This window comes from Sardina pilchardus, chromosome 17, assembly GCF_963854185.1.
Source record: "Sardina pilchardus chromosome 17, fSarPil1.1, whole genome shotgun sequence".
Taxonomy (NCBI): Eukaryota; Metazoa; Chordata; class Actinopteri; order Clupeiformes; family Clupeidae; genus Sardina; species Sardina pilchardus.
In genome coordinates, this window is record NC_085010.1 from 20358343 (window position 1) to 20370907 (window position 12565).

General features: G+C 42.9%; 1 protein-coding gene across 4 annotated transcripts in view; it reads right to left on the reverse strand.

The window, feature by feature from the left end:
- Window positions 1-12565, reverse strand: part of eps8a (EGFR pathway substrate 8a, signaling adaptor) — a 62033-nt gene that overhangs the window by 22028 nt on the left and 27440 nt on the right. For all 4 annotated transcript variants that reach the window (XM_062517820.1, XM_062517819.1, XM_062517817.1 and 1 more), the window contains exons 2-5: window positions 9980-10069; window positions 7942-8012; window positions 1627-1694; window positions 510-671 (exon numbers count right to left, since the gene is read on the reverse strand). In XM_062517820.1, the coding sequence (XP_062373804.1) occupies window positions 510-671; window positions 1627-1694; window positions 7942-8012; window positions 9980-10047 (369 nt within the window). In that variant the 5' untranslated portion in view covers window positions 10048-10069. The remainder of the gene's footprint in view (window positions 1-509; window positions 672-1626; window positions 1695-7941; window positions 8013-9979; window positions 10070-12565) is intronic.

Here is a 12565-nt window from a genome sequence, read left to right on the forward strand (position 1 = left end):
GAATGGAGGAGAGAGCTGATGAGTGTGTCCAGGTTTAACACGGCATTATAGCCAAGGTGAAGAGGGATCTGGGAAACACGGCTAGATCAACTGAGAACTATGAAAGCCTGCCTTTGTTCAACCATTGGTATTTTTTTTTCAAACAGAGCTTTAATAATGATACTTGGCACATCTTCGACAGCACTTCAAATACTTGTGTTTCAGTTTCATCTCTAGTGTGTGTGTGTGTGTCAGAATATTTAACACGTTCGTAATGATGCTTGGCTCAACTTGGAGAGCCCTTCAAATATATCAGTTTCATCTGTGGTGTGAGTCAGATTGAATACGAGACTGTCAATCTGTGCCCACCTGTAAATGAGAGGCTGGAAAATATTAATGGGGAATTCCGGCGATTTTCGCCAGAATTCTCCTTTAAGCTGAAACATAATACTCAAATTCAAACAACTGTCAGGCCTCAGAAAGCCATTCGACCTGGTTTCAGTGGCTTAACACCCTGGGCAGAGGTTCACCTTGGTCTCTGCGTCTATGAGGCTGACGGCCTTCTCGTCCACCTGGAGAACCATGTCCTGGGTCCACACCTTCCCTTTGGCGTCCAGCAGCCGCAGCTTGCGGATCCCATCCTCGATGGTGATCATGGCCTCTTTACGGTCCATCACAAACGTGGTCAGGTGCTGTCACAGAGGAGGTTGTGATTACATTTAACTATCCATGATACATTGTCATTATAAGATACCTCCAGGTATAACAGGTTATTTTACAACAGATCATGAATACTCCTAAGATAAATTATGTAAGCATACAGTACTGTATATATGCTTAGACACTGGTCTAGTCTACACAATGTAAAATGTCAATGAGCTCTTGCTCACCATTTAGATTTTTTTCCCAATAAATCATAATCACGAACTTTAAGTAGAGAAGCTACAAAGTCACAAGGGTGCTGCTGTCATATGAAATATAAATAAGCTCTGAGAGTGGAAAAAACATAATTGATGACAGCTCATATGAAATATAAACTCTGAGAGTGGAAAAAAACATAATTGATGACAGCTTGTTTTGTGGAGGTCCAGTCGATTCAGTTAGCCATTCACAACATTACACAACAGCTGTTGCAAATAGAGGGAAACCAAAGGAAACATGATGTACGGAACAACATCCTGTGTATTTTAAGACCACAACAAATTACAAATTACTTTCCAGTTGCTGGCCCCAGTGGTACCATAATGTTCCAAACAACAACAAAAAAAGACCACCTGGGACCCAAGTGAAGCCATGTCCAGAGGAAAGTCAGAGTTATCATTTGGTGGGTGCAGATACAGACAAGTGTTGATGCTCAGGACAAGTTCACAAGGGGTGCCTCTCAACTTCTCTCCTCGATCCTCGATGCTCGATCCTCCAGGTTCATTCCCACTGATCTATAACTAACACTGGATAGACTATCCCATTGTTGCCACCCCATCATTCTTTATGTAGATCAGTGAGGACGAGGACCGAGGAAGGAAGGGAGGATGTATAAAAGACTAAATGAGAGGCACCCAATATAATGTGTTCAACTCCTCAACATGCTGTTTCTCTGGACTAGACTGAGCTGGATCATAGTGAGAGACCTGCTGGTATGGTGCTCACCTCCACATGGTACTGTGATGTGTCCGTCATGCTGTTAATACTGTTCTTCGTGTAGTTCTTCCTTTGTTCTGAAATACAGAACACAGCACAAGAGTCACACACACACACACACACACACACACACACACACACACACACACACATACAACACGGTAGATTTCAAAAGCCGCACAGAAGATTTACTTAAATAAACAATTATTTCCCTACTTACTAGCCCAGACGAGAGTAATGTCATCGTTATCACTTTTAAAGAAACAACAGTATATTCAAACCATGGGCAAATAGATTTCAGACCCGGAAATACCCAGAGAGCAAATAATGCCATCCAATGAACTGCAAACAGCTCGTAATCATATTGAATGGTAGTTCTATGATGGCATGTCCACCTGTTTCTGCAGACATCATGTCATCATCAAAAGAAAATGTGGAAGACCATCAGTCATGAGATTTCTTTTCCCACCACACAGGAGAAGCTTTGTACAGGTGTTTGGTGCTTTTAGCCTTAAGCATTAAAATGAGCTGTTTTTATTTTGTTTTTCTCTTCTCTTTCAAAACTCCCCAGGTTTGCATTTCCAAAAAGCATATATGTCTTCCGACCATCATAACAAAGGAAGGAATAATGGACTCAAAATGACCGACAAACTTGTTTAATGATGGTCACTGCACAACAATGCTTTTTGGAAATGTGGTTCAGAGGCTACAGCTGTGTAACAATGTCAACTGTATGTCAGCACTGACATTGAGTGTAAAGCACACACAAAGTTCAAGTCTCTCAAAACACTCAAAATTCCACTCTAGGAAAGGGGAGGGGGATGCTATAGAGTAAGGAAACTATACTCGCAACAATCAACCTTTTTGTGAGTAGCCCTTAAGTCTGCAAAACCAAAAACAAGCAATGCTCTGTAATAACCTAATTTAATATATGTATTAATTAAATTATTTAAATATATTACAATAAAATGTAATCATATAATTGTATTAACCACCAGGAGATATAGGAATTGCCAACAAAATGGCAAACAAGGTACTGGGAGGAGAATTTAGCATCAGTCTTTGTCCAGTCCAGACCTTGGACCACTGAAAAGAGGACACTAAGGTGGAGCATCTGAACTTGTTTTGGTTTTGCAGAGGGACAGTAGCACACAGCACACACTCAGTGCTGGAGCCCAGCTCGGCTCCAGGCCCGCTACCTTTCTTTTTGTGTTTGGCAGATGTGCGGAAAAAGTACAGTCCATCTGTTCCTGCTCGTGCGATAAGCAGAGGGAGAGAAAGCGAGTGGTGAATGGAGAGGGAAAACAAAAAAAGATACTGTACAAAAAGAAAAAAAAAAGTACTGGAGACATGGATGACTGAGAGAGGTCACGAGAGAAAAGGATCCACTCTGAGAAAATATCTGTTGGGAAAGTTTGGATAATGGTGTCTGCTATCTGAACAATCCACATCACTCTTAATGGCCCACATTCAAAAGCTTGATAATATTTTCTAAGACGCTGAAAAATTATGTTTGATATGACTATGTGTTAACTATGCAGGTACATGCCATTCCTCTTCAAATATTAAGGCATATCCTCAAGGACCTGAAACATTTATATTATATTCAGATCATTCATTAACATGATCTACAGTCATACATGGTATATTTACATGCATTGATTTGCATAATTATTGTTTATTGACATTTATTTGTCTGATATAACGCATATCAATATATACAGCCCTGGAAAAAATGAAGAGACCAATGCACTTTTTTTCATGTCAACCTACGGTTGCTGAATGACACTCAATTGACAGTCATATAACATTCGAGTTGACCGTCATATTCAAAATTAAGAGACCATTGCCAATTTGAATATGACTGTCAAACTCAATCAAATGTCACTTAGCAACTGTAGGATGACAACAGAAAAATGTGCAGTGGTCTCTTAATTTTTCCATCAAAGATATGCAAGAAAGAGACTAAAGATTGCCTTCCTTCCTCTGTTATCCAATGGGATTTTTCACAGAGGTAACAGGTACATAATGAAATGATGTAGTCAGACAGCTTGACAGGCCAATTAAGAACCTGTCTACATCAACTTCTCCATCTGTCACAAAAATCCCAGGAGTGGCAACAAGATAAGCCAAACAACTGCTCCCTTCCGTTCTTTTGTACTCGTCTATTGCCTATTAATACGCACACACACACACACACACACACACACACACACACACACACACACACACACACACACACACACACACACACACACACACACACACACACACACACACACACAAAGAGGCAAAGGCCAGGCAGTGTGTGGGTCAGACTTGGCACCACAGGCGCCGACAGGCCACAGCTGGCCCCCCTGGAAGGTGTCAGCCTTTCCCCACAGACATGGCACAGGACGCCCACAGGCATGGCACAGGACGCCCACAGTGTAGGATGGAACAAACCACAGCCACAGCTGAGGACCCTGCAGGCAGGCAGGCAGGCAATCTAAAGGAGGAATCACGGCTGCAACTGCAACTCCTCCTTACTGCAGCAGTAGGGGCCAGCTCGGACACAGCGATTGGACACCGGCAGGTTTGGACCTGCCCGCTGAGAGACATTCCACCAATGCCGCTGCTTTGCCGTGGGGTTGAAATGAGTGTGATAGGGAGGTGGGGCTGAAAAAGAACATGCCTCTGCAGTCTATACGATGAGGGTGGTGGTGATGGGGGGGGGGGGGTGTGGCAACAATGAAAAGGAACTGAGTGTACAGTCTTGGGAGGTGATGCGTATAGCATGCACACGAGGAAGAACGCACATGAGATTCCTTCCTCCTTAACACGTTACCATGGTGATAAACGACTTCAGCTAACAAGAGCCCGTCGGGCGGTGGCAGTCAGGGTGGCGGAGCCGGCGAGCGAGCGAGCGAGTGTGTGTGTGTGTGTGTCCCACAGGGGGGTCAGTCAGCTGAGGGCGGCGGTGGTGGCGGCACATCCGTTAGTCCTTGAGCCTCTCTTCCCTCTCTGCCCTTCCATGTTCCCTTCCCTTCTGGGGCATCACGAAACGGGGCGGGGTGATTATAAATGGGCGCGGACATGCGACAGGCGTGCGGTCGCTCTGTGGGGGGGGGGGGGTGGGGGTGGGGGGGATGGGTGTATAGAGTCTATGGTCACCTGCCAATATGTGTGTGTGAGTGTGATTCACTAGCCATCCGAATAGATGGGCGCGGACATGCGACAGGCGTGCGGTGGCTCCCAGCTGATTGGCTGGCTATACGAGGGGTGAGGGGGTGTGATACAGCATGTTTGGGGTGCGGGGGTGAGGGGGTGTGATACAGCATGTTTGGGGTGCGGGGGTGAGGCTGTGGTCCAGAGATAAGGCTGGACAACACCTGAGTCCAGTTCACACAGCAGCACAGAACAGCACGTGTGCATGTTCTCCCTCTCTAGCTCCCACTCATGCCCACAAATACACACACATACTGTACACACACACACATACTCCAAAGACAACATACAGACACACAGGCAAGTGAACAAACACATACACTGTAATAACACACACAAACACAGTAACACTATAATCACACTCACACACACACATACTGTATTGGCAGGTGTACACAGACTCTATACCCCCCCACACACAGACAGACACACATACACACATTCACACACACAAACACACACCCACACACACACACACACACACACACACACACACACTGGAGTCAGCACTGAGGATTAATACAGATTCATCCAGCCCATTTATGCCTCTTCATGCCCTGTGATGATGGATGTGGTCTGAATGCTCATGTGAGGGGCTGCCGTGTCTGAGGAGCAGTCAGTACATTTCTCCCACTGGCAGAGGGAGACACGATGTGCTCTATTGCATATGTACACACCCAAATTCAGCCCAGCAATCTGCAATCATTTTCATCACTTTATACTGATAGCCACGTCAGTATGGACGATCAATATCTAAACAATACATTAATACAATGTATAAACATTTTTGGTAGAAGGTGATGCAATAAAACACCACTAATTTACACATTACACGTATAAATGTATGTATGTATATATGTACGTACATATGTTAAGAGCTATGATATAGAGATCATATATATACAGAGACATACTGTACTGTATGTAGATATAGACAGAGATGGGGGACTCGAGTCTAGTGACTTGACTCGAGTCAGACTTAAGTCGCCAGATTGAGGACTTGTGACTTGCTTGATCAACAGTGAGAAAAGACTTGACTTGACCTTGCTACTCATGACTTGAGACTTGACTTAGACTTGCATGCAATGACTCGACAAGTCATTGCTGTCTTGGTTAATTGGTGAATAATAATAATAAAAACTATTTTCGATCGGATATTTCCTGTTGCATGTGGGCGAACCTGGCAACCTTTCTACTAGGTGCTAGGTGACGCGCCCGCCATCTACAGTAGAGCGATCGGGGTTTAGAAGATGGAAGCTGTTACCAGTTCCCAAAATAATAACATTTGGATTTAAAGACTATTCAACTCAACAGAAGAAACGATTCGCCGAGTGCAAGGTGTGCAGCGCAGAAATATCCGACACATGCAGCACCACGTCAAATTTTATCCGCCATTTCCGACTAGGCTACACAAGAAAAGTAAGAAATGTCTCTAGCTAATTTCACATTATTTTTTAAGCTAACGTTAGCTGGCAGCTAACATCCCATCTCCATCAGTCAAACGTGACAAGAGCCTACTATTTGCATCACATTAAGTTTTATCATGTTGACTTAGTTTCACATTGATCCCGCCTATCAAATAGGCTAACAGACAATTTGACTGAAATACGGTATCTGAAAATCACTCAGAGTGCGCAAATGTCCTCCAAGCGAACACATCACCTCCTCTTGCATCCATCCATAACTTTTTGCGAACAAACAAACATATACAGACAAACCAACAAACCCCGATAAAAACATAACCTCATTGGTGGAGATAAAAACTTCGAAACGGTCTTTGTCCCGACGCACATAATTGTTGACATTCTCGATAATGTCGAGGGGAAGCTGAGACAAATCATGCATGACTGCAAGTAGGCCTAGTAGGGCTAGGCTATTTCTTTGCGTTGGATGAGAGTAGGCTTCAGATGTGATGGATGTTACATCACATCTGTACTCTCATCATGGACGTTAGGAAATGTCTATACATTCTTAAAAAATGGAGTGGGAGCATAGTAAATGCATTGAATATGAGGCTATGCTGCACTAACTGGTTTTCAGTTTTGTGCTATCATTGAATGATGATTTATGTGAGCCCTTTGCACTAAAATTAATAATTTTCACTCATGTGACTGTGAAATACTTGTATTTGTCGTTAGGGAATGTATAGGCCTATTAAAAATGCATGTGAGCATGTCACAAATGAAATGTATATACAGTATGTAATATACATTTAATTCTTATTCAGAATTATTTTGTAGCTTCTCTCATGTCTGATGTGCGAAAGTGCGCAGCCACATTTGGCCCTCTGATGGTGATGATAAAAAATTGTGGCCCTCTTAGTCATGAAAGTTGCCCATCCCTGGTCTACCACATCAATGTAGCTGTTAGTTTGTTAGCGCTAGCTGCTTTTATTTTTGTTAAATCATAAGCACAAACCCTATTACTGTAAATGTATGTATACGTATATGAGAGATGTATGACATAAATGAGAAATGGGCCACTTTCAAGAGTAAATCGTAGTATATAACATAGAAGTGTCTGCATTTCATTTCCGTATGGTATTTATTAATGGAATATTATGCAATGAAAACATGAGCTGCTGTTCCCATGATAAACTACCGTGTTGAGTACTCTGCCTGGTAATTTGGTACATCAGGCCCTGTAGTCGTTCCTAGTAATTCTGATCCTGCTGGTCCTAGTGAGCATTTATAATTATATTTTAGCCTTATATCCCCTTCTTCTATTTGTTAGCCCTTTTGTGCAAAGGAGGGCTACATAAAACTTAGGCTGCCGTCTCTTCAAGTTTTAAGACGGTTGTCTTCCAGCTTATCATATGACTTGACTTGTGACTTGCTTGACCTAAGCTATGACTTGACTTGACTTGACTCGACCTAAGCTATGACTTGACTTGACTTGACTCGACCCTCACAAAAACGACTTGGGACTTGCTTGAGACTTGAGGGTTAAGACTTGAGACTTACTTGAGACTTGCATATGTGTGACTTACTCCCATCTCTGGATATAGATGATGACATTATGTTCTGTTTCTGAAGGTCATGTTGGATTGGGCAGCATATAGGACACAGTGTTTGTGCTTGTGCTTGTTCTTGTGCCTGTTCTTGTGCAGCCACTCACCGTAAAGAGCCTTAGCACTGGACTTGGTGGCGTTCCTCTGTGGCAGCTCAGGGGAGTGGGAACCATGGCCACTAAAGAGAGGGATGAGAGGAGAGATAGAAAGAGGAGAGGATGGAGAGAGGAAGGAGAGAGCAGAGGGATGAGGTACGGGAGAGAGAAATGGGAGCAAGAGGATGGAAAAAAGGAAACAGAGAGGGGAGGAGGGAGTCAGAGAGGGGAGGAGGGAGTCAGGGAAGGGTGAAGGAAAGGTAGAAGTGTAAAGAAAGAAAGAGAGAGGAAAAGAGAAACAAGGTAAGACACATAAAGGATGAAAGACAGAACGACATACCGACAGGATGACAAAAGGAGAATGGACAACATGCAGAGAAAGAAAGAAACAGGAGAATAGAAAGACAGAAAGATGAGAAGGGAGAGAAGGGAGAGAGAGAGAAAGAGAGAGAGAGAGAGAAAGAAAGAGAGTCTGTCAGCTTGAAAGATAAGGTGCAATCCAAGTGCACTTGTTTCCTATTGTCGTGTGTTTACTGCTGTGTCTGAACGAGGTGAATGCTCTTTGGCACCACCACAGCTCCGATATCATTTCGCACTGACCGACTCACTGGACGCTTGGCATTGATGAATTTACCGGTCATTTGATAGGCCATGACTTCATAGTGCATTCTAATGGGGTGAGGATAAATAATGGATCGAACCAATTAATATGGTGGCATATTCAGGGCCAGAAGCCAATGGGCACAAACAAATAATACCTGTAGTCTTCAGGAGTGAAAGGTTTTATTTTTTAATGACACCGCGTATACAGGTGACTATAAATAGACCTTCAACATAAAACTGAATTACAATTTCTTTCTGACTAATAATGCTCCACTCCTGACCTAAAAGTAACTCCTACACACAATAAATATGCATAACAGTAAAGCTGACATTTTAATGAAAATGAATAAGACGAGCAAATAAAAGTAGAACTAGAGGAACAAAGTGTAAAGAACTCTTCCAAGATTGTGTTCTTTTGCTCACAACTCTTCACCTTTCCTCCAGGGCAAAACCTCAGACAACAATTGCTTGGTCAACCAGACCTCAGATGCACTGACCGACGAGTTGCACTGAAATCAATTTTATGAGGCAAATCGAATTATGGCCGGAGCCTGGGAAAAGGACATGGCAATTAAGTAACTAGATCAATTTCCCCCCTGAGACACGAGCCAAGCTGAAGGGTTAAGGTCAGTGGTTTAGCAGGGGTTAAAGAATGGGTGTGAATACTGTTGATAAAACATCTGATTTGTTTACGTCTAACACTCTCTATAGGGGGGCCTGCATGGAATGCCAAATCAAATCAGACACCTATCCTCGGTCATAACAGATTGACTTCTCACTTGAAGACTCCCTGAAGCGAATTGACTTCCAGCACGGACAAAGCATTGTTTATTTATTGTTGTGAATGTGTACCTCCATGTTTTGTCTGTCATTTAACATGTAACCAACTGGATGCCAACATCTGGCATTGATAAAGTACAGTATCTATCTATCTATCTATTGGGATTAAAGGATCTATCCGTCTATATATCTATCTATTACTATTATTAAGATACAAGCTAAGAAAACAAGCTTGTGTGACTGATGAATACTTAACTCTCTCTCATACAGTCCATCCCTCACAAACACACACACACAGAGAGAGGGAGAGAAAGAGAGAGAAAGAGAGAGAGAGGAAGACTAGAGATTCAGATACCAAATACTAAATACTAATTTGGACACAAACACACACACTTGATTCACACCAGAGATAGTTCAGACACAAGCAACGGCAACAATACAGCACCCAAATTGAGATTTGTCCTCTCGTATTGCTTATCAAGATTAAATGTCCATGTTGTGACTTTAGTGACAGGAGACGAGAACTATGCACTATTTTCATTCCATTGATGTAGCTTGAAATACTTGAAATTATCTTCTGTTCTGAACAATCTTTGCCCACACCAAGCACAAACCTAATGGTTATTCAGATGTACTTTAAGCTCCACTGAGCTGGTAAGATACTCACTTTAGCTGGGAGGAGTGGGAGCCAAACCCACTAGAGGGGTAAGTGGGAGCAGAGTACCCGTTCATCATGGAGGTCACGGCAAACAATCACCTTGGGGAGGAAACACAAAAAACAAAGAAACAATTTTAATTCAAATCCAAACCGATTTTAAGAGCCGCTAGAAAGAGGTTGTACTGTAGATGTAAATAGCAAAAATATGTGTGTTGATTGTACAGTATTATGAAGCCTAAAAGCCTGTGTTACACTGCTATCCAAAATCTTAAGACAGCTTCATTGCACAGCATCAGTAATGTTGAATTTGTAACTATTGTACATAAGCCAAACATTTCTTGTAACTTCTAAGTCTTCCCAAAGAAGACAAAAATAAAGGAGGCTACAGTACATGGAACCTCCTTTTCGCAGCCATCAAAGCACAACCACTCTTGCCAATGATTTTTTAAACAGAAAAGAGGCCTGCGGTGGCCTTTTTAAAACGCCATTACAGCCTCCATCTCACAGAGATGTCAAGTGACTGGTGAATATGAGCATGATGCATCTGGTGTTTTTTGACCGTAGCCCGAGTCACTGTCTGAGTCTCTCGGTGTCCTCACACTTCTCGATGGCCTGGTCTCAATGTGAGAAAATAATCACCAACACTTTCATTACTATTCAAAGATCCACAGTAGGAGTTAATCTCTGAATCTCTTGAACTAAATATTTGTGACTTGTATGCCATAATGCAGTGGACCAGGCATTTTCAAACACCACAACAAAACAATGACCTGTGTGATGTAAGATAGGATGAGCAGAAAAGAGTAGAAATACAAATCCTACTTAAGTATTTTCCAGTGAATGAAGTATAAAGAAAAAAGTGAAAATGCAACACACAATAAACTCATCAAGCTAACTTAAACCACTATAGCTTTACCTACACACTATACAGTTCATCTTCACTGTTTTGAATGAGTAAGACTGGGTAAGGCTAAAGGAATTGCACTATTCTATTAGAAAGATGCCCTCTACTCCCTGTATACCATCTCCCTGGCATAAACATGACAAACGTACACTTCCCAAGGGTTCGAACGGTGCCATCAACTAATGTTACCTTCTAACAATAATTCCTACAAGGCCTCAAGGCAACCAAGATAATAGCTTCCCAAGCTTTATAGCCTACAAATAGGCTCACAACCTTTACCAAGCCCAGGCTCATCTCACCAACACCAATCACCAAATGGCAGGCCTGTTAGAATTAGAAAAGCCTGATACGAGAGGTTAACAACGTTTCAAATGGTGGACGGTGGAGTCAAACCCGGCAATCTGCATGAGGTGAGGAGAGTGAACACAGCACAGACTGTGAGGGGAATACATAGGCCTCGAGGCTGATCAGATCCTATCTTTGGAATCAGGGTCACACTCTAAAAATAACGTAATATTTGGGTCCTGGCCAGATGCCAGGGTACCTACAGTATGTGTCATGAATACCAGGGAATACATGTTGCATCATCCAGGAGTTTGAAGCATCTTAGGCTGACAGGTACAAAACACTTAAAGGAGAACAAGTCGTTGATTTACAGGAACAACTAACAGATAATCTTATGTGAACAACGTCTTGGAATACACACCAGGGACACAGAAAAGAACACTTCAAAGATTTTAATTACTCTCAAGCGAGGCAAGTTTGTCCTTGATAGTGTACCCTATTTGTTCTAGCCGCTTTTTTTCTTTCTTGGGCACCAGGTGTTGGATATAAATTGTCTTTCCACCGAGTTCGAAACAACAAGCAGTGGGGGGAGTTACAATGGAGCCAATTAGGTAGACCGTCGTCGCACCTGCGACCCAGTGGGTACCAAATAATCGCGTGCGTGTCCATGTGCGTGTCAGTCAACGTAAATAAAGTAGTGGAGCGAGGAGTACATCTAATCGTGGTTTAATCTGCACCCCCGACTCCAGCCAAAAAAACACAAGGTCATGCCAGCCTCCAGTCCACGTCCTCAAGCTCACACTTCAGTGGGACCAGTGGCGCCGGTTAACCGATTAGCACCGAGCGCTTTTCCAGAACTGAAGGGATGTACTGTTAAACCGGAGGTGGTGAGTCACATGCTGTGCCCGGTGGTTGCTCTGTTTGCTTATCTGGTTTGGATACATGCGCTCAGGTGCCAACAGGGGCAGGTAGGCTTACCAGACCACAACGCTGGTACACTCGAGCAGAGATCTACTACACCTGGGTCTAAAGTTCAGGGTTTTTCTTTTCCAGATTACAAATCATAATGATGGGACTAATTACAGAAAGAGGATTATGATGTAATATGCTTAAACTTAGATTTCATGCAGTGTGCCACCTACACTGAACTTGATGTAAAACAGCGCAACTCAAAAGTGCTGACGCTCTTGCAAAAGGGTTATAGCAGGTATTTCGGGACGGGGCTCGTCACATGGAGCCACTGCAAGGTACAGTAAGAGCACTCAGAGAGAACTCGGGGATCCCAGGCCCACACGGTGATCCATACGGGCGATTAAAAAGATAATTAGAAAAGGAACTCCCTGTGAATAGGCACCCGGGGGATTGCTAAACACCACCTACTAATAAAAAGATTATTCTTAAACTAA